Raw genomic sequence first — 24,518 nt, 5'->3', positions numbered from 1 at the left:
ATAGTGTTTATCAATAATAACATACTATTATAATATCAATTATGAGACACAAAAGTTAATTACGTTTTTAAACAATTAACGATCGGATACATTTACTATTTTCTGTTGAATTTTTTCTGTGAACGTGACCCGAATTGAAACAAGCAATAATTTCTAATGCTCAAATACATTATATTTACTGTTGTCTGTTGTACATCACGTTTATGTATCACGTTTAGTCAAAGGAAAATGCAATGTTAAACGTGTTCATTTTTTCGTAACTTTGCGTCATCGTGCCGTGCTAACCTACCTTTTTTTTGGCACTCGAATGGCTTAACACCAGTATCACATCAGAAGAAGCAACATCGTTCCATGACGTTCATTATAATTTACACGTTATAAAACAAAATAAAAATGTTTTTTTTATATTTAAACAACTGTTATCACATAATGTGCAATCGGAACAGAGTCGACTCGACTGTAATTATTAGTTAAGTTATAGAAGTGTCTTCTTACTTACGGCTATGAACCGTGAACTGATCATAGGATCTGCGTATTTGAAGTTGATAAATTATAAATAATGTCTACATTTTAAAACCACACCAAAATTAATTAAATGTATGTACTACTTCGAAGTTTTTCCTATCTATTATAATTTATCACATTGTCGATATTACTCGATACACACATATTTTAAGTTCAATTTTCAATAATTTTTATTTATGTTAGATTTATTAAAATAAAATATTGAATTACAACTTGTTTGTGGTCCCTATATAGATTCAATGTATTATTATTGAACTTGGTTTTTTCATTTAAAGTATATTTTAACGATAGAAAAAAAAACAATAATACATTTTAATATTCGAGATTAAAAAGAAAATCAATCTAATTATTGAATGACTTCTTATTTTGAATTTTAAAGAAATTCCTTATTTTTAAGTGAAACTAGCAATAACACTAAAAACAACCTTCAGCGGATTATTTCATTTTAAATATTCTGACACTTTTGATTAAACAATTATTTTTAAAAATTAAACACGCGCTCGAAGTCCAAATAGTTTTGCATTTTTAAAATTTAAAGGTTCAATAAATAAATTGCCCTTGTACCATATATTATTCATAAAATATAATTATTTTTTAACGCTTCGCACTCTCGTTTCATGCCAGCGGTTAATTATTAGATCCGCGAGGATAAAATATATTGTGGGCAAGAATTGAACATTTTATGTTCGCCTACGCATATCCATCGTACATAATTCAAAATAACTTCATGAGCCGGCTGTATTAGAAATAATCTTATACATAATCATTCAGTTATTACTTACTGACTTACCCAATGAAGGTAAGTCGTGAAAAGTATTTTTAGAATTTCTAAATGATGAAATTTTTTTTTTGTATACAAAAACTATTTATTAATTTATTATTAATCCCCGTACTTAATTATATTAGGTAAGGTCACTGCCCCAGGTTTTACTAATGTCACAACATTGTTTTATTTTAAATGAATTAATATACCATAATTACTACCTAGTTAAAAATACGATATTCCTACTTGTGAATATATTTCTTAAATTAAATAAATAAGTTTTATTGAAATTAATTTGCAAAGAATTATATTTTACAACTTATAAAAAAACCTAGATAAGTTAAGTATAGGCCACAGGGACCATATATTAAGCCTTCATATTTCATAGTTTTGTTATATCACACGTTTATTCAATAATATGTTGATAAAATGTTGGCTAGTGGTTACGAGCTTTACCACTTATATTATTATAGTTTGCAAATTGTACTATAAATATGATTTTGAATGAGTATACATATCATTATAATTATTATTCAAGTTACACTATTTAATACAAAAATGTTTTAATGAGTGAATTTAAATTAAAACCAATTTTTATTTTTAACTGCTAAAATTGATAATATTAATATATTATCGGAGCACTTAAGTTAGTTGTGAAAAGAAATTTTAAAAAGTCACATTTTTTATAAGGACATCTAATTACTAATGAACATAACAATATTTCATAGAAGTTATTAATTAAAAATGTTAATAATTGGGTGTAGGTATAAGATTTCTGCAATTTTTTAAAGGGTATATTGGCTATTATGTATAAAATTATGATATATTTGTAGCATAAGTTAAGAGGTTTTTGTTCATAGCAATTGTATATTTGTATAGTGTTATGTTCAATTAAAAGAAAATTATAAAATTTCATCGGTATCTATAGGTAAATAGTATTTATAACTATATAAGTGTAATTTAGTATTTTAATATAATTTATAGTTAGTATATACTATATTTTATATTTTACTGTCTACTTATTATCAAAACAATTAGGAGACATTTGAGGAGTAGACCTAAATAAATGGTTATACATTCTTAAGGGTACGTAACAGTGATAATTGTTGTCTCAGTCTAACATAAAAAATTTTACGCTAACCTCTAGAACAAGTTATGAGTATTTTAAACTGGCTTCTAATTTAAAACATAATAAAAAGTCTATAGCATTTCTCAGATAACAATCTTACCTTTAAATTTTATAAGAAGTTAATTTACTCTAATTTTTAAACTAACGGAGATAAACGTGATCTGCTGAGCATACGATTTGCGATATTATGCACTTGTAAGACGGAGGAAACAAATGTCACTGCAGTAACATCCTCCCAAAGAATTTTTTTACTTAACATCATACAGGCGATCTTCAGCATCATACATCCCACGACAAAAATTTATCACTCTAATAATATAATCATAATCCAATTAATAAAAATATGTCTGATTATAGAATATAGATCAGTATATTATTATCTTTAAGAAAAGTACCTACTTTAACTGCTTTTAATATACCAAATATGTATAGGTATCTGTTGTATGTAATTAACCTTATTATCTACAAGTCATTATAAATAAACGTTGACCAACTGGCATGGCTTATTGTGGCAAATGATTAATTTATTGCTCTTCAAACGACAGCATATTATGAATAACATTACTACTAATCATACTATAATCAAATAGTTCAAAATTGTTATTGATAATAATAATTATTAGTAGTATTATATAATAATAAATAAATATATTATTACGCGTTGTATTTTTCAGATAGTGAATTAGTTAATCCCCACAATGAAGATTTAGTGAATTGCAATATCGTTATCGAGTGTAAATCCAACGAATATTTTAGTAAGTAATAATATACCTATCATTCTTAGTTTATCTTAGTAGGTATCTATATTATATTTAAGTGAAATTTATTTTTATAATAATGAACAAGGTTTGATAAAAAATAATAAAGAGCTACAAAGCATAGAGTTGTTGGGTTCGGCACTCGGGAGTGAGGGAGGAGTGAGTATTTATATACATATATAAACAATAACTTATATTATTATAGAACTCAAACCCGATTTTGAGCGGATCTCATCGGATTTCTTAAAAAACTGATATGTGATCTGAAAAAAAGCTTATTATTTGTTATTTGTGTGTATTTTTTTCGACATTTGCTGTGGGATGTTGATGTACATGTTTAGAATGTAACAGAAAAATCAAAGAGCTCATATTATAATGTGTCAAATATTTATCAACAATACAGTAGTACTAATAAGTAATATAATATACTGAAAAACATTTTGTAAAACGATCTACCTGTATGTATAATAACTAATAACTCTTATTGTTATCAGTGGCATATCCAGGGAAGGAAGGTTAGGAGTTTTACCGGGTGGGGGAGCCCTAATGTCCGATAAATCCTCTTATTTGTGTCTCCAATACAACATTTACAACTAATTTTAATTGATTATTCGTTATAACACCTCCTCGTCCTATTGAAAATTCCATGGCACGCCAATGATAGTATACATTTTTAAAATGTAGATATCAAATAATTAATCTTAGGTAATTATAAATATTAAAAAAAAAATACTGGTAATATTGATAGGACCAAAAGTTATTACCATACATACATTATACAACCTACTCAGTGTTAGCACAGGATATATGTAAAATACGATTCGTGTTTAATTTTAAATCTAAAAATGGATTAACAATAAAAAACGTGGAAAAGTATTAATTATTCCTGTGCCCAGGCCTCGGATTTCATTAAAATACAATACAATTTTAAAAACGTATTGTTATAATTCAGACTATAAAATATCTAAATAAATAGCTAGTAAATACTATTAATAAGTTGCGAAACTGCATTGCATATTTGCATTGAAAAATTATTGTAAAATATATAATACCTACTTACGTAACTCAAAGACATTTTTTTTATAAACAAAACGTGAACTATAGTCATTAATGAATTGGCACTTGGTACTTTATTTTGTGTGAGGATTACCTATTATAATTTATGTTAACCATCGTATTTGTTGATTCAAATGTCTTACAATAAAAATTGTAAAAGTGAAAAACAAAAAAACTAAGACTAAGACTTAAAAAATTTTACTTTCGGTCCAAACACAAACTGCTATATTCTATATGTAATTTTAAACGATTTTGGCCAAATTGTAAATCTCTCGCAAACTGCTATCATTTTTCATCCGTTGAGATTGGTGACATATTTCGACAGCTTGCGCAATCTTTTTTGGAATGGTTGGTGGGAGGAGGATTAGTTTTAAAAGCTAAGTCCATGAGACACCATAATAATAATAATATGTACACTTGTCTCTCTATTTATAACACGTCTACATAGAACCTATAATGTGCAACTCAATTAGTAATACCTTATTAGACATAAAAAGGTCTTTGAACGCACATCATAATTTTATGGTTTGTTTTCCATCAATTAGAGTTTTTTTTCGTCTTGCCAGAAATAATGCAATGAAATATCGAACTTAACATCGTATATCGTACTGCATCTAGGAACTTATCCATACGAGTGGAGCGAATTTTCATATACATATACCTACCAAAGGTACTCACAGTTTATGATTTATAATAGATAATGTCATATATTTATTAAACATATGTATACAATATTTGTGACATATTATTAAAGCCCCAGTATGTTCATGACGTACATGCTCCTAAAATATGTTTTCACATTTTCAAATACATTTTTTTTATTATGGAGTACGTTACATAAAAATATAAATCTTTTAACAAGAATAGCTCTGTTAAAAATTTAGATTTTTATAACGTTTGTCAAAAAGAAAATTTTTATCATATCGTCATTCATTAACATATGTTTAATGTGACTCAACATAATATTATACAGTTTTTATTGGCACCATCGAGTAATTATTATTATTTTTAATCGTTTAAAATGTTACTACATTTTGAAGCACATTAATATTATTATTGTAATTCGTTAAAGTAAATTTGATTTAAATATTGTTATCGTATTGTATTACAGGAATTAAAAATAACACTCTGAGAGCTTTAAAAAACATATGATTTGAAATTATATAAGTGAACATTTTATTTCAAAATGATCAAAACATTTAAATGTAATTATATAGTTGATATAAAAATGAAATGTAATAGCCACCTACACATATTTCGTACTACAAAAATTCTTATCTAAACGTCTAAATAATAACATAGACGCATAGTAGTTATTAATTATTACACTAGTATTGAGGCACCTATGTCATTTAGGATTAAACCTAAAAAACACATCATTTAAAATTAACCAAATTATATTTCAATACTAGCCAATAACCACCAAAGAATCAGTAAAATTGAACATGTTTTATACAATACTATTTAAGTAGGTACCTACTATAGTAAGTACGCATACCTATATCTATAAAGTTACAAGAAACAAATTAAAACGTGACCTCTGATTTGCTATTAATATTATTAAAGTTTTTAGTTGTTTGCTTTTGAAATATTATTTTGGATTTAATAATACGAACAGTTTTTAAAATTAATTTATTATACAGTGAACAACTGGTTTTATTATCTAGGTACCAATTTTAAAAAATCAAGCACAATATTACGAACTAAACTATTTCAACCATGCATTTATCGCAAAGCATAAAATCGGTCTCATTACCAGACGACAACAAGGGTTATTATTTTTAGAACATTAATCATTAAAATGTTCATTAAGTTTTTTGAAACCGCGCATTGTCAGTGTATTACGTTTTTGTCTATTATAAGTATATGTACAGGCACCTCAACACTTTCAAGTTCATCGTACACACCCTACATTTCTTAACAGAAATAAAAATAAAAATAATAAGAAAGAATGAAAAATAATAATAAATAAAATAAAACACGTCCCACATAGATAGTCGCCTGTAAGGGACCCTCTAATTTTACAGAGATCTAAATAAAGCACATTACTCAAACGTCGGTCTCCCACCACGACAGTGCCGCCGCCGCCACAGCCGCCATCGTTCCAAGTACCCACAGTGCCACATACTTCGGCGATTCAGTTACCACCAAGGCGAGTCCGAGAGTGAATATCGAAAAGAACAACAAACACGATACCACCGTCGTACTTATACTTAGCGAAAGACATTTTCGGAAATCGCTTGCATACACTTATACAGAACGCGAGACGACCGCGGGTGTCAATTAATATAATTGTGAGAATCTGTGTCGCGTGCGTTTTCCACTCAGGTTTGCACCGTTTTCGTTCGTCCGTTTTTTTTTTGTTTTGATTTTCTTGCAATTCGTTTAACGCTCGTGAAATCTCCGGGTCACAGTAGTCAGTGAAGGATTTCGATCCCGACCTTCGTCCTACCGTCCTGCCGGGGCGCGAGGAGACTTGTGCGTTAGTCATGAACCGACAACAACAACAACAACAACAGATTACCACCACCACCACCTCCTCGTCGTCAAACACGGGACAGAGGAGCGTGAATCGTACCGAACAACAGGTCACGAGACAATTCACGCAGACCACACAGAGACAAGGTACCTATATTTACCATGCCTTTACCTAATTATCATGGTTACCCGGCTACTGGTAAAATTATATTAGGTACCTCTAACACCTTTATAGTTAATATCACGCGTATCCAGGAATCATTAGCCGGCGGTCATCCGCTCACCAAAAAGTCCGGTTGCGTTTACTGCCTCGAAATCCTCTCTGGTTGTTTAATTTTTACGAAACACAAACACTTCCCTAATAGAATACCTAATATTTAGAACTCAGTCTCGCCCAATAATAATTATGGGATTGACCTGTGGCTGTTGATGATGCGGTACATAAAATGCATAGACATAAATTCAACAGGATCTCGAAGAGATCAACTTATCTACTTAGATCGCTAAAATATATCTTAACTAATATTAGTAAATATATACATTTCTTTTCGTAGCAATTATGCATTTTGGTTTTCCCACAAAGAATTTACTCGTAATATATTAAAGTGGAACAATATAAGTATTTATATTAAAAAATAACCTTTCTGACTGCTATCACTATACATAATATTATAATACATTTTAATAAACTATACCTAAATTATAATTTTTGTGTTGAATTTATATGATAAATACTACCTATTTATATGTGACTTTATATCATTGGTATTTTAAGTGCACTTAAGTCAAAATATATAACTAAATAAATTATATTTAGAATTTATAAAGATAAATTAAATTGTATCTAATATTATCTTAAAACTTTAACCTAATATTATTAATATTGAGATGCATCCAAATATCTTATAAGCATTCTCAGGATATTAATCTACCCTTTTATTTCTGGGAATTTTATTTTTAAAAAAATGATTCAGTACTAAAGAATCTATGATGTCATTTTAGGTTATGTAGAGTATTGCATTACAATTATTTAAAAAAAAGTTAAACTTAGATATAAATTTAAATAATTTTCAACAAATTTAAAAAACACTCATGCCAATACAAAATACCTAAATTTAGCTGACTTTCAAATAATTGTTTTTATCTTTCTAGGTACCTATCTATGTTTAAATAATAATAACAATGTTTAATAGTTTTGGCCGTTTTGGGATTAACATGGTCATTTTTATTTATATTATTCAACACATTTGTTTTTATGTTTACCGTATTCGCAAAATAGTAGTTAATTTAAAATGTTTGGAAGATGGATAAGTAATAGGTTTAAATTATTTTGAGCAAATTGAATGATTAATACAATTTAAGTAAGAGACAATAAATTATCATTGATTATAGAAAAGTAGATATTTGGTTTTTACTATTTTTAAATATATAAGGTTTGAAGTACAAAACTTACCAGAGTTAAGCATAACATTTAACTCATTTTAATTTGATAGTTAAGTACCTATATAAGCTGGACACTGATATTCACTCAAGATCATTAACCACGGAGAGTTTTGTTTCAACAAATAGCACATAAATATACATAATAGCACAATACAACTTCGGTAAGACGAAAATCACGGTAACACGGAATATTACTTTGGTCCCGATTTATATACCTACATTATAATGAATGCGAGCCCACCGTCAAGCCGGAGACTCAATTAAAACGGAAAAATTTGACGGTCCTACGCGAATCCGTCTTAGCGAGGTTTTACTGTATTGTTATACCTATCGTATAATATGGCAATTGGCAAACAATAAATAGAGCAAAACTCAATGCGCATACCTTATACCTGTTGTGTCACATCTCGGCGCCTCACATAATACATGTATTGTGGTCAACAAACACGACACATCATTAGTGTTTCGAATAATACGTACCCCATGTTATATTTTATAATTATGGTATTATTAAGTAATGTAGTGATGGAATATTTTGATTTTAAGCTATAGCAACAATAAATTATCAACACGTCGGATACATTACACGTTAAATGCGACAAAAAACATAAATATAAGATATAGGTAGGTACCTAATTTGTATGGTTTCGAATATTCGCCTAAATATCGATAAAAGTAATTTCGAAAATCTCCGTTTTCCACATCGAAATATTTGTAAAACAATAATAAAATCTTTATGTACAATTTCTTTAGACATATAGTCATATTACATAGTGGTTTGGAAGTTATCGAGGTTGTCCGCACGCCGTTTGTTGCGTGGAATTACAGTAAACATTACACCTGAAATCGTAATCTGTCCGTTCATGTTATAATACACACATACACATTCTGATAATCTATTCTCATTAATCTAGCTGTACACAAGCATTTTCATAAACAATAGGTATTTTTGATTTTTAGATAAAAAAAATTTTTTTATCGATCATAATACTATATTATTATTTCGGTTACTATTATAGGTCACTAGTTTTTAATTCAAAATGTTTTCATATTATGATAGGCAATACAAATATTATACCCCGTTTTATTGATCGGGAGTAACTTAACCACATTAAGTTCAAAATTCAATAATATTTGTATTTTAAAGATTTAGAAAAATATTGTGCTTACAATAATGAAGTTTAAAAAAAATTGGATTTTTTTCCTGGTATTATGTTGAAGTGAATAGTGATATAACATTCAAAATTCAAACTATAATAATTTAAAAAAAAAATTTCAAAAAAAACTCAAGACAATCGGTGCCCAAATTTATAAATCAAACGGATATCTCGTATTAAATATTTTATTATACCTCCTACACCGCGCTCTTCGTTAAATATAATATGATAATATCATATGCGTATCGGATGACAGCTGCGATCAGCTGCGATATGAACCACCGCCGCCGTCCTCAGAGTGCATACAGCGTGAGCGAAAAACACCGTATTGTACCGTATGCATACCTAATGTTTACCGGCGGCGTGACTATTTACACGGCGATGATTAATAATTTCATCCAAACTGGAAACCAGCCGTATCGCCTTATACGATTCGCGCAAGGCTGGGGACACTGTGTTAGCAATATTGGTGCTTCGAAATGCTATCGACCTTTCATAAGTTCGATGCTGTTACTCCGCGGCAGTCGGCAGGATGAACGCGCTGTGACCAATAATAATATTATATTGTTCGACTATAAATATCAAATCAATATATGTGTATGAATGCGTGTACGTTTTTCGAGAGGTAAAAAAATAATCAAAAACTATTAATCACGACACTAATATATTGGGAAAAAAAATGATCTTGCGGCCGGCATGGAGACCGAAAATACCGCGAGACTTTTCAATTCACAGTAAGAAATTCGTAATGTATAAATAATGTATAATATAAACAACAATGATGTAATTATTATATTTTTTTTGACGTGGGCGAGCTGGTTAAATTGATTAATAAATTGTTTTGGGGGACGGGGCTATATTTATACCGTACTGTTATCATCATCGTCTTCGCCATGTCGAGTTCCGGATAAAATGTATTCTTCTTGTTTAATATATTATACAGAGTGAGGAGTAAGAATCGTTTCTTATTTTCGGTGTCTCATTTAGCTAACACAGTGGGGAAACGGGAAATAGCGGAGTCCAATCCTGTGCACATCAGAATTTATCGCAATATTATAATACATGGAAATGATAACCATTTTTAAAGCTTTTAAAATATTGTTGTAAACATTTTTGTAAGCTTTTAAACAATTTAGATTTTACTGTACGTTATTATATACTTGTAACGGAATAATAATAACTAATCAATATACCTATATGTTGAAAATTGATTGAAAACCCTTGTTTTTGAATTGTAAGGAATATTTTATTTCTCAACTACTAATTTAAACCTTGGAAATGAATACTGTTAAACAGAGTTGTCTTTTTTTCTCCAAATCAAAAAAATCATAATGAGTACGAAAACATAATTAATATCATTATTTTGCATTTACACTTGTGAAATTTAAACACTAGCCGTGCGTATGAAATCAAAGACTGCAAATACTAAGCTACATAACTATTTTTGATATGTAGTAACATTTTGAACTTTACTTAAATTAGTACCTAATTGTATTTCTTCTCACAATTTGTTTTTATCTAAAATTGTATTAATCGTAATAATAAAGTTAACTTAATTTGATCGTATAGTATTCTTTTATAAAATAACTGTAGGTAGTGTAAATTATGTACATACCTACTTAATATTATTAAGATAACCGATAAATTATTTTGTTACATAGTTAAAACCTAAACAAGTGTCAAATATGTGAATTAAAATGTTCCCTCCAACTTGTATTTCATTGAAAAACCGTTCAATAAAAAATAAAAATCTATAAGTATTCAAATATGATTATACCTTCATTATTATTGGTTATTACATCCATACTAGTATGCATATTAACTTCATTAATTTTGTACTTTAAGAAAATCAAGCATAATAAAATATAAAAAGTCACTGTAAATATCCATAGACTATACGGTACATTTATTTCTTTTAATATATCATATAATAATTTATTCAAGAACGTATTTAACAGTATATTATGTAATCCGTTTCGGTAGGTAAATAAATTAAGCCAAAGTGCATTTTTAAGAACTTACTATATTTTTCATTGACCTAGACTAAACATAAAATTATGGTTTTGGTCAGTCATGTATCTACAATAAATGGGATGTTTTCAAACACTGCATTTCGTCAAGTCAAATACGAAGTATATTAAACCCATATATACATTTTTTGTTAGGCAAATGGAATTCCATTTGTGACATTTTGCCTTATTTATTTTATCGGAAGGTTATATTTTTGTCATCGCTATTAGATTGTCGTAACACGTTTAGTATGCCTGAAGTTCGTTATAAGTATGTTCTCAGTACCTACCATATATTGTATTATTCATTATTATATTTATTTATATAAACCTATAAGTACAGTATTCTGAGATGCAATGTTTCAACACCACACTACTTTATTTCAAGAAGTAATTATAATAAACTGTAACGTTTTTAAGTTCTGAGTATTCTCACGTTTAGCTGTGGTTTCATAGACACGGCCTTTGCGATATTGTGTATTGCTGGAATTATTACACGAGGCATTTATGGTTTCTAGAGAGACTTTATTAGTCATATTATATTATTATGCACTACGTTCCGATTTTGTGAAAGAAGGCCTTGACAACAATTATTATTATAAATGTCCCTTAGCTGAAACCAGATTTATCCATTTTGGGCCGTGCATCGACCAATAAGAAGTGGTTTACATTGAATGTTGTGTTTGATTTTACATTTTTACCAGATTCGCCTCTGTGACGTGCTAGTGAGTTGAATCTGTCGCACCGCTGACACTGTTAAGTTATAAATATATACCCTATAAATCGTGGTACGCTGATAATAGAAATGCACGCGCATGCGCTCCCAGTTCTCGATATTGTGCCGAATCACTTTAGTATAGACTAAATAATAATAATAATTTTTCTTTTAACCGAATCCATTTATTTTTCTCCGTCCCAAGAATTTCATATTTTTACTTCTTTTTTTACTTCACACACTTTTAATTTTTGCATATAATTAAAGAAATTGTGCACATGCCATTAAATTAGATACACAAAACTGTCGTACGAAATAAATGCCACTATAATTTTTAACATCACCTAAATCATAGTGTTTACTTTATTTCGTTGTAATGTCACTTGGCGTAAAACAGCTGCGATCGCCCACAGCGCATGATGCATATATGACCTGTTCCAAAAATGAGTCTTAAGTAATTTGATCCCGTATTTCGCGCGACCATGCCAAGAAACGATATTATTATAATTACCGTTTACTCGAAGGGTGTAATTATAAAATTAAAAAATATGTGTAATACCAACCATAATAATTTTCTAAATGATAAACATACCTAGTGTATATTATTATGATGTATGGTTCATATTTAATATTATAATAGGATCTCGTTTAATAATTTTGCAAATTTAATTTCTATTATTTAAAATTTTAAATGTAAATAACTTTCAAATCTTAAATATCTTATTGAAAAATATTTTTTTGATTTTCTTCGAGACTATTAGATAAACATTAATTTATAATATATTTAATAAAATGTCTTAATTTAACCTTGTTATTATTGGCACATTACATATTACTATATTAGTAAACTATGATAATTATTAATTAATTATGATTAATTATAATATTATTTCTTTTAAATTTCAGTTCACGAAGGGTTTATTGTACAGCAATCTACTCCAAAATTTGGGTAAGTCAGAACTCGAAATGCATACATACATAAATATAAATGACTGTAACGAGGATTTCCAAATAAAACCATTTAACAAAAATTAATACAATTTTAGAAATGACGCTGCTCCTCCAGTATTTGAACAGATATTCAAAAACGCCAGATTTGCTCAGGGCGGAAATGCCGTTTTTGAAGGAAAGGTTACTGGTATTCCAAAACCTTTTGTCTCATGGACCAGAAAAGGCGCTCCACTATTGGGTAAATTTAGTGCAGCATTAATCTATTACAAGTCATTGAACGGCAATAGAAAAAAATATGTAATGTTTAATAATACAACAATCTTTTGAATTAAATATCCATTTTCAGAGTCAAACAAATACAAGATGACGTATGATCAACAAACAGGGAATGTTGTTCTTACGATCAATCAAATTGGTCCAGGAGATGAAGGCGAATACACATGTTCGGCGCGCAATCAATACGGTGAAGCAATTTGTTCGGTTTTCATTCAACCAGAAGGTAAAATAATATCGCACTAAAAATTTGAAAATAAATACATAATGTCAAAATGATCAACTGACTTATAGTTGTAAATTATTATTAACGTGTTGAATTTTGATAGGTCATACCGTTCAAATACCTCAAGGCACGTATGGTTCGCAGCGAGTACAGCAGACACAGAATACTTTATACACAAATAATTACTCAAACATCGATGAAGTAAGCAAATATAATAAATATAATCGTCGATCAACGATTATTATTACTAAAATTGGCTTATTAATATTTCTATTGTCGTGATGTAACAATGGTTTTAATGTTTTTGAATAAGGATTTCAAAGTTGACACTTTCGAATATCGCTTACTTCGTGAAGTGTCCTTCAGGCAATCCGTCACCAAAAGGTATTTGGGTGAAGAGGATGTTAAATTTACAAGCAGCGCACACCAAGGCCCGGTCGTAGCACCTCAAGTGCTCCAGAAACCGCGTAACTCGAAATTAGTAGAAGGATCGAACGCTACGTTTACTGTAAAAGTGTCAACAGCTAAGGATACTAGGGTAAAAAACATGAAACTATAATATCTATAATATACTAAAAAAAAAAAATTAAAACATATTTTTAACGATTTTTTTCTTTTGTATTTTAGTTGACTTGGTTCAAGAACGGCCAAAGACTCGTAAACGGACCAAAACACCAGATCAATTTCACCAATCAAGTCGCTACACTTTATATACCACAAGTTTGTTGTGAGGATTCTGGACATTACACTCTGCTTGTAGAGAACCCACAAGGCTGTGTAGTATCTTCTGCATATCTTGCCATAGAACCGACGCCGATACCATATTATGACAGAACAGAAGACAAGTGAGTTTGGCTATTCCCTATATGTAGACTATTAACCTACCTACTTCGAAATTAAATAAAATATGTGTTTTATGCAAACCAATAATAATATTTTCTAAAAATGTTCATATTCATTCAACATTTAATACAGTATTCAATTTTTATTAGATACACGTAACTATTGAAAATCGAGAAACAATATTATAAAGCCATAAAGGTTTCGATTTTCTATGCCATTATGTGTCTTATACATATTCAACAGTTGTATTATTTGTACGTTTCCTTTCAAACGCCTGTAAACAATTGTTGAAATAGTATAACTTAAGGGTAGATCTTAAATGATACTAATAATAAGTTGTTGGGATTAAAATATGATTATATATTATTCACTCAGGATTAAAATAATTATGATTTATTGTATTATAGTTTTGATAATAGGTGTCATATCTTATTATGGTACTATCCATCATGCATGGATACAAATCTAATATGTAAATATTATCGATTAAAATGTAAATATTTTTTTAGGGAGAACGTAATTACTAAGACTCACAACAAGCTCGAGTCGATAGAAGTGGTTGAAGGCAAGATGTTAGCACCAAACTTCGTGCGTGTATGTGGAGATCGTGACGTGACCGAAGGTAAATTGACACGTTTCGATGTCCGCGTTACGGGCAAACCGTATCCCGAGGTCTCGTGGTATATAAATGGTCAGCAAATTAAGGACGACGCAACTCACAAGATACTGGTCAATGAATCTGGTGACCACGGTTTGATGATAACCAATGTGTCCCAGGCAGACGCAGGTCAAGTGGTTTGTGTTGCAAGAAGTAAATCTGGAGAAACTTCTTTCCAAGTAAATATCATATAGTTCATTTTTTGTGCTAAACTTAACCCTTTAACGAGTATAATGACGTCAAAATTAACTACGTTTTGTTTAAAAATCTATCTTTGGTAAATTATTACGAAAACTGAAAACCACGTTAATAATGTATTGTATCATTGATTATTAATGTAAAATGTTATCAATGTATTGTACGTAAAAACAGAATACATAAATTAATTTTGTGTACTATCCATCTTTTAGCTATCATAAAAAAAATCACAAGTCACAACAATGTGAAAGTGTTTACCAGGAGCCCATTGTTAAATATTTTCAATATCTATCTATTTTGACCGATTTAGGTAATAATAACTTTAATCATTGTGTCAAGCACTGTCATAGAATTAAATATGCAGGATACAGATACATTATAAAGATATCCAGATTATAAAAAACGATCATTTAGTTAAGTAGGTTGCTCATAGGTCATAGGTTATTTCATTCATACAGATGATTTAATCCGTCGTTTAATTAAAAATCCGTTCAGTTCCTTATCGTATAGCCCTACAGGCGGGTCATATACGGTCAACGCGTCGTCGATAACTAACAATTCAAATCTAACGTCTGATTGATCCTGATGGCACTTTTTTATATTATGACCGTTACAATAGGACAATAAATTACTCTTATTTTATAATCATTCGATTTCATCATACAAGTACCTACCTACTACTTATTGATCACTGAATTTATTTTTATTTAATTATTTCTAATTCTATTATACTTTTAATGGTTGGGTATGTATTGACCGAAATTGCTTATTGAAATTTGAGAGATAGCTTACGCAGTGATATCGGGGCAATTGATGGAAATGGTAGTCCTCTAATATGAATTCGAATCATTTATTACTACAGACAATAGCCATATAATATACGTACTTACCACACGTTCCTATGCAGTATACTTACTTATAATATTTAATAATAATGTTGCAATGGACAAATTATAGGTATTCATTTTCGAAGTAGGCTCACATTTTTTTTATAAAATCGAATTCAAACGATAGGTTAGATGCGCCGCTGCTTAAGCAGTCAAGCGGTCCTGCGAAATCGGAATACGAATATAGGCGTGGTCGGTTCCAAGGGTGTGCGAAAGAACAAGCGTTGATCGCGGCCCTTAGTTAAGCTATATGCGCGGCTGGTTGTCTTGCATAACACCAGTGGCGTGGCGACAAGATTTTATAGTAGGGGCGAATACATTTTTTTGGTACCCACCCACGTCTCACAGATTTGTATATCCCCCCCCCCAACCATAATTTTATTACAAACCTCTAAAAAAGTTGTTATTTTTATTTTTATTATTAACCAATTCTAAATAATTATAATAATAATAATAATAATAATAAATAAGAATTCTAGAATAGTATACTGCAGTTGAATGACAAATGTCATAAAGGTAAATTAATATATTATTTACCCTTCTTAGATATCACCTACTAACATAAGCACCCACCCACCCCTGGGTTGTACTAGGGGCGGTTGCCACAAAAAATCTACTTCGCCACGCCACTGCATAACACTGACGGCTGAACATAGTCGTTTGAAATCTATGGTCACTGGTCAGTACCGCCGGATCACCTATTTCCCTGCCATCCCGCGTTTTTATTGTTTGATTTTATATCATATTATACTAACGGCCTCTCTACTCGTAATGCTACATCGATGCATCGTTTGAAATATTCGGAACTGTATAAAAAATTAAAAACCAATAACTCTGCTATCCACATCACGTCCTCATCGGTGGTGGCTGAATCGCGAACGACGTAGGCATATAGGTAGGTACGACATAAGAGTCATACGAGATACGACGCTCCTGAGGTTTTACTTTTCCGAGTTACGTGTTCTATGCCGTAGGTAGGTACTGCGTAGCATAGGTTTTGGCCGGGTAAATCATCGGGCTTCGGTTCATTATTGAAATTGGACGGAAAATGAATAATTGTATTGTATATTATATTATTATGTATCGTTACCTGTTGGGGACGGATCACGTGTGGCCGAAAACAAAAAAAACATGCATCGTTCTCACTTGAGGAAAATAGTAAATACAATTTATGGAATTTCATTAACTCTTGATAGCCAGCTCCATATCTGCACAATGCTCATAATTTTGGTCATCGGATATTCTTTTACCATCATTGCTCATATATTTATTGTAAGATAAATGTTTGAAATATAGTAAACAACTATTTAATTTCCTCTGTAAAACCAATTTTTTCCATTTGTTAATACGACATTATGTAGGTACGTATGCCATTCTTTTAAAAAAATTGATATTTACAAGGGGGGTAGGGTACTATAGAATATTTAAGACTTAGCGAGAATGCTGAAAATGTTTCTGAGGTACCTATGGTTGGCTAGTTAATTATTTTATGACTCTATCACACCAAATATTACCTATAATACATATACACTATTTTGAACTTGATGTAGCCCTATCACTTTCGAATCGTTTTTCGTTTAATCTTTAATACATAATATTATTATTTAACACGTATACTTTCAGCTGTAGGTGTAATTGTATATGAGCGATACAATAATGCACATGCAATGATTTCACTAATGAAATTGATGTACATAGGTACCTAAAATATTTAATAGTTAAATATTATACAGTTATGCCGAACTAGTTAGATCTAAACTATGCGCGTAGTTATCAGTATATTATTATGAATAAATAAATCATGGAGATTACTGATTAGAGATTTCTACTTTACCTCTAATCTTCATGAAATAAATAATGCACAATTTGATTGTGATTACTGATTAGGCATCACTATAGATATCTATTATTTACCTGTGGATAGAACCATAAAACAATAATAGAACATAATAGAACCATTAAAATGTTTTACATCACTGTTTTACTATCACTACCGCTATCAAAATCGGGAAATCTGTCTCAGCCTCGACGGGTCTCAGCTGCAGCCGCTGCCGATTCCCGCCAAAACACATTATCACAAAATATTTACTATAATCACAGAACAAATTGTTCTGTGCTATAATATTATTTTATCCTTATATCAACGTTAAAACTTTGAGTTCCGAGTTTCTGACTTCTGAGTTATGAACGTTCCAAAATCAAAATAGTGAAGGTGAATGCAATGTGCAATATGCTGATCATTAGGTACCTAATAATATTAGGCAATATATTTTCCTTTGAGAATTGTTCAAAAAAGTATTCATGATTATTTTTTCATTGTATATTTCATAAGTTATATGTACATCTTATATTATACCTAACATGTCTTAATAATAATTGCTAACAATAAATTGACGAGACAAGTGATTAATTTCTGGACTGTTACACAATCTGGATTGGCTAATGATAAATTAAGTAAATATGTAAACATTATTGGAGGAAAAGTTATCTTAAGTTATTTAATACCTTCAATTATGTTATACATTTGAAATAAAAAATCTTGGGAGTTTAGCATTTACCTCTCATGTTATTTTGATTTTTGACTTTTTTCGACACATTTTTGTATTGTTTTTTATCATAAAAATCTTCTGTAGAAAATTATGTTCAATGTTTTTAAATTAATTTTTATTAGCAAGGTGGCTCTAATTATTTTATTAAAAATAAATCCACTCATTTATAAATAAGCAATCATTTACATATTATTATGATTGAATTACAACAACAATTTTCCATAACTTTTCCAAAATGTATTTTATAATCCTATAAATATTTTTATTCTTATTCAAAGAAAAGCAACTTAGGCATGATATTATTTTGAGAAATATGAGATTTTTATAATTTAAATTAGTATAATAATAATTATGTCTTTATATTATTATTACAATAATTGTGTATTCCTATTTCCTATCAATATAAGTGAAAACTCAAAGATTAGTTAGTTTCAAGCAGGTATTCATTTTTTACTACTGGAGTTTTTTATTATTTATACTTGTAAACTATTTATGTACAATGCAGCCATTTCACAAGTTTAAGGAAGCATTGTTATTTTTTATGCGAACATTTATTTTTTATAATAAATACTTAAATTTAATATGATTTAATATTTTTATAATTTATATAGATCATAATATATTAGGTAATTCAATGAATATAATGTTTCAATCACAATTTTTTATTTTGTCTTATATACAATGTAAATTAATTCATTTTTAATTGTTACATTGTTGTTGAAGAAATTATGAGTGTATTATTTCTAATTCTTAATGTTATTCTTTTAAAGCGATTATGTATTAATACATAAACATATATTTACAAATGTCAACGACATATTGATGTCTTTACTTTTAATACAGTTCACTAAATCTTTTATAAAGATATTATACTTGTTAATGGGTTAAGACAATTAGTTAATAATTAGTTTTTTTATTTAATTTATTACATTTATTTAGTGTAATTTGGGAGTGGTTGAAAAAGAACTTGTAGTTGCTCCAAAGTTTGTGCAACGTTTTACACCTTTAAATATAAACGAAGGAGAAACAGTTACATTGAGTGTCAGAGCTGTTGGAACCCCGATACCAAGAATAACATGGCAAAAAGTATGCTGAAATAGTTAATTATTTTTAATATTATATGTAGGTAGGAACACAATTTATCAATATTATTATTTTAGGACGGTGTAAACATCAGCGAACAACCAGGAATGGTGTCTGTGTGGACAGAAGGAGGCGGTTCAGTATTAGAAATAGCAAGAGCTTCTCCAACAGATGCAGGTTGGTATCAATGTACAGCTCAAAACACAGCTGGATCAACAGCCACACGGGCTCGACTTAACATTATAAGAAAACCTCGGCCTGAAGATTTCTCAGAAGACCGACGTCTCAGGTTGCCAAAACCAACACGAGTAATCGAACCTGAGTGAGAAATAGTTTTTATTAGATTTTATTTATTTGATCAAACTTATTCTGTATTCTTACATCATCCATAGGCCTGAGCCAGAACCTGAAGTCGTTTTTCTCAAACATGTCGAGAGAGCAAAATACCATACTCCTCGACCGGAAGAAGACAAGATTTATCCACCACCACGGTTCATTGTTCCGCTTGCGAACATATCTCAACAAGAAGATGGTCGAATTCATTTTGAGGCTAGAATTGAACCCATTGGAGATCCAACAATGGTGGCTGAGTGGTTTGTAAATGGTTATCCATTACAAGCAAGTAAGTTTGTACACAATTTGGTTGTTAACTATATATCATTTAACTATTGATTATTATTTATTATTTCAAGGTTCTAGAGCTATGACTTTACTAAATTACGGTTTCATAGCTTTGGATTTGTTAAGTATTATACCAGAAGATGCTGGAGAATACACATGTAGAGTAACTAGTAGCTCGGGAATAGCTCAATCTACTGCTGTTCTCAAAGTTGAAGGTATGGTTGAACAATTATTTTGTTAATGAAAACCCTGGGTTTTGATATTAAATATTATATTATAGGGAAAGATGAAATCGATAAGTCAAGTCAATATCCAGACAGTTTAAAATATATTGAACAATTGGAAGATTATTCCAAATATCAAAGAAGTGATAGTTACGATGAAGTTCAGCCATTACCACCCACTTTAGTTAAGTCATTGCATGATATGGGTAATTTACAAGAAGGAAGAAATGCACATTTCGAAGCTCAACTTAACCCAGTCAGTGATCCAACAATGAAAGTAGAGTGGTATAAAGATGGAAAACCTATTACAGCAAGTATGTTATAATTTTTTTATAAAAAAAAAAGTATCTTTATTATAAATAATACTTACGCTTATGTAATATTTGAAGGTTCAAGAATAACAACAATATTTAATTTTGGTTACGTTTCGTTAAATATTATGCATCTTCGTGCAGAAGACAGTGGAGAATATACTTTAAGAGCAATAAACCGATGGGGAGAAATTATCAGCACATCAACATTAAATGTCATTGGTTAGTATTTAATTAATTAATTATTATTTATTGATATTATAAAATGATAGTTTTATTATTTTTTTATCCATTAGCTCATAGCAGTATTACTGGTGATTTAGGCTACCCAGAACAACAAAGGTATATTGATCAAACTGAGGCTTTAGAACAATCTTACCTGCAACAAAAAAATCAGGAGTATAAAATAAGTGCTCCAGAAAGCGTCGCACCACCACAATTTAAAACACCAATTAAAGATCAACAAAATATCAAAGAAGGTGGTTTCGCTCATTTTGAGGCAAGATTAGAACCATTAGGAGACTCGACACTTCAAGTAGAATGGTTAAAGGATGGTAAACCAGTTGAAGCGAGTATGTATACATTTTATGTATATAAAATAATTGTCTAATATTATTATTAGGCATTAGCTAAATAACGTCGATTTATTTTAGGTTCAAGAATGACTGTATTCTTTAACTTTGGATATGTTGCATTAACAATGAAATATGTTACTGTCTTTGATATCGGAACATATACTTGCAGAGCTTTTAATAATTTAGGAGATGCTTCGACATCTGCTACATTAACTGTTCTTACCAAGAAAGATGTAGTACAAGATAGCCAACATCCTGGAGGTCTCGAACGATTCCAATATTTGGAAGATTCAAGGTAAATAAACAAAATAAATTTTTTTAATTAAGTTGTTCAAATGATTTTTAATCTAACTAAAATTTTAGAAAGAATAAACGAAAGGCGGAAGAAGAAACGATTGTTACACAAAAACCTAGATTCCTTGGACCATTAAAAGGAACAAATAAAATTGCAGAAGGGCAAAGAGCTCATTTTGAAGTTCGAGTAGAACCACAAAATGATGTGACTATGAAGGTAATAATCACTACTTAATATTGCATTTTTATCCACAAATACTTTTTATTTTATTTTTATTCACAAATACAATTTAAATACTTTATTTATTTATAAAACTAGTGATTTTTTAACTTATAGATTAATTATTTATCAATTAATAAAACACCTTTAATATTTTTATACAAATATTTTGTATTCAGCATTTAAAGTATATATTTGAAATGGTTGTAAGAATTGAGAATAAATGTATCTTTATTTACTAGAGTAACATAAAATATAACTACATATTTTTCCAGAATATATTTATTATTTTTGAACATTCGGTATAATTATAGATTGAATGGTATTTCAATGGACGAGTAATAATGAGCGCTAATAGAATTCAAACATATCATGATTTTGGTTATGTGGCTTTGGATATTCTTGGTGTAAGAGCCGAAGATAGTGGTACATATGTGGTTGTTGCAAGGAATGCATTAGGAGAGGCCCAGCTGTCAGCAACAATGGAAGTTGAGGGTAATTTTTAAAAATTTATACAGTCTATATTGAATAATATCTGTACCTAATTTTTAATTATTTTACATATACTTTTAGTCCGTTCAAATATTGATACATCTACTATGCATCGCGGAGTAGTCGAAAAAGCGCCTTATCTTGAATCTAAAAAATTCACCGAACCTCAGTATGATATTGAGGAAATTTCAAAGTCAAAACCCATATTTATACAACCATTGAGCGACCCTGCACCATTAAATGAGGGTAAAAATGTTCATTTGGAATGCCGTCTTGAGCCTATGGGTGATCCTACAATGAGAGTTGAATGGTTCCAAAATGGAAAACCTGTAACAGTTGGTAATTATTAATTCAGATTTACCTTAATAATTTAATTAATGTATAAGTCTATACAAAAAATATTTAATATAAACAATCTATCAAAATACTATGTTTCCAAAAGGTTCAAGATTCCGTACTTACTATGATTTTGGATATGTTGCTTTGGATATCATACATGTCACATCGATTGACTCTGGTGAATACACTGTGAGAGCTACTAACCATTTAGGATCAGCTCATACATCTGCTTGTGTCAATGTAAATATTTTGTGTATCACACTATTTTGATATGAATGTTAGGTATCTAATATTTTGAATTTTATTCAGGTACTCTGCCGATCAGATATATTAACTGAAAGTCAAAATGAGTATGCATTAGAGCAGATACAAATGTTAGAAGACGCTTCAAGATATCAAAAAATGACAACCGAAGAAGAAAGTATTATGCAAGCCCCACAGTTCACAAAACCATTACATAATATTCAGACATCTGAAGGTACAAATGTACATTTAGAATGTAGATTAAAACCAGTTGGAGATCCAACTATGAAAATTGATTGGCTAGTTAACGGACGTCCAGTAAAAACAGGGCATAGGTTCCGCCCTGCCTATGATTTTGATTATGTAGCATTGGATTTATTAAGTGTATATCCTGAAGATTCTGGAGTATATACTTGCCAAGCTAGAAATGAAATGGGCGAAGCTGTTACCTCCAGCTCAGTGAAAGTGATTGCTAAACAGAATTTAATATTAGATTCACAACATCCACATGGTCTGGAAAAAATACAATATCTAGAAGATTCGGCGAGATACAAAAAGGCTGAAATGATTGAAGAGTCTGTTAAAATAAAACCTCGTTTTTTGACCAAACCAAAGAATGTGGACAATTTAAAAGAAGGACAGCATGCTCATTTTGAATGTAAATTAGAACCAGTCACTGATTCTAACTTGGAAGTCCAGTGGTTTAAAAATGGAAAACCAATTATTATTGGTAAGATAAATTTGAAGTAATACAATGATCAACAAACTATATATATTTTTCATAATTTTAATACAAGTATATAACTATATTATATTATTTTATTACAATATAATTTTATAATTTTAATAGGTCATCGCTTTAGACCCATTCATGATTTCGGATATGTGGCCTTAGATATCATAGATGTCATTGAAGAAGACACTGGAACTTATACGTGCCGGGCTGTTAATTTACTCGGTGTTGATGAAACAAATGTTCATCTTACCTGCAGAAGTAAATAATTTTATTATTACTTAATTATAATCTAGTGATTTTTAAATTTTTTTTTATGCAGGTTCATCAGGTATCGTAACAGATACTCAAAATGAAATGGGTCTTGAACAAATTCAATATCTTGAAGAAAAATCTAGGTACAATAGAAGAGAAGATATCGAAGAAACAACTACTCAGGCTCCAATTTTCACTACTTCATTGAAGCATTGTGATATTAAGGAAGGCCAACGAGCTCATTTTGAATGTAGATTAATCCCAGTATCTGATAACACCATGAAAGTTGAATGGTTCCATAATAATGTCCCAATTAAATTCGGATCTCGATTTACTGAAACTAATAACTTTGGATTTGTTGCATTGGATATTCTTCAATGTTTACCTGAAGATTCTGGCACATACACATGTCGCGCAACTAATTGGTTAGGACAATCTATTACATCAGGAAATCTCAATGTTCAATGTAAGTTTATAAAATAATTTATTCAAATAATTTTTTTAACAATT

At 29.8% G+C, this 24,518-nt stretch overlaps 1 protein-coding gene across 1 annotated transcript in view; it reads left to right on the top strand.

The window, feature by feature from the left end:
* Positions 1-6,720: 6,720 nt before the first annotated feature.
* The window catches only part of LOC111037508 (titin), a 34,844-nt gene continuing 17,046 nt past the window's right edge, over positions 6,721-24,518 (top strand). The window contains exons 1-23 of the mRNA XM_022320128.1: positions 6,721-6,856; positions 12,940-12,982; positions 13,080-13,222; positions 13,331-13,483; positions 13,587-13,684; positions 13,797-14,021; positions 14,111-14,328; positions 14,836-15,163; positions 19,558-19,704; positions 19,779-20,023; positions 20,094-20,323; positions 20,394-20,537; positions 20,603-20,860; positions 20,936-21,079; positions 21,154-21,429; positions 21,511-21,727; positions 21,796-21,943; positions 22,261-22,441; positions 22,520-22,777; positions 22,881-23,017; positions 23,087-23,750; positions 23,871-24,014; positions 24,076-24,474. Coding sequence (XP_022175820.1) covers positions 6,721-6,856; positions 12,940-12,982; positions 13,080-13,222; positions 13,331-13,483; positions 13,587-13,684; positions 13,797-14,021; positions 14,111-14,328; positions 14,836-15,163; positions 19,558-19,704; positions 19,779-20,023; positions 20,094-20,323; positions 20,394-20,537; positions 20,603-20,860; positions 20,936-21,079; positions 21,154-21,429; positions 21,511-21,727; positions 21,796-21,943; positions 22,261-22,441; positions 22,520-22,777; positions 22,881-23,017; positions 23,087-23,750; positions 23,871-24,014; positions 24,076-24,474 — 4,936 coding nt within the window. The remainder of the gene's footprint in view (positions 6,857-12,939; positions 12,983-13,079; positions 13,223-13,330; positions 13,484-13,586; positions 13,685-13,796; positions 14,022-14,110; positions 14,329-14,835; positions 15,164-19,557; positions 19,705-19,778; positions 20,024-20,093; positions 20,324-20,393; positions 20,538-20,602; positions 20,861-20,935; positions 21,080-21,153; positions 21,430-21,510; positions 21,728-21,795; positions 21,944-22,260; positions 22,442-22,519; positions 22,778-22,880; positions 23,018-23,086; positions 23,751-23,870; positions 24,015-24,075; positions 24,475-24,518) is intronic.

This window comes from Myzus persicae, unplaced genomic scaffold (genome assembly GCF_001856785.1).
Source record: "Myzus persicae strain clone G006 unplaced genomic scaffold, MPER_G0061.0, whole genome shotgun sequence".
In the NCBI taxonomy this organism is placed as follows: Eukaryota; Metazoa; Arthropoda; class Insecta; order Hemiptera; family Aphididae; genus Myzus; species Myzus persicae.
Note: the sequence above shows the minus strand (reverse complement) of the source record. Positions and strands in the feature narration are given on the sequence as shown.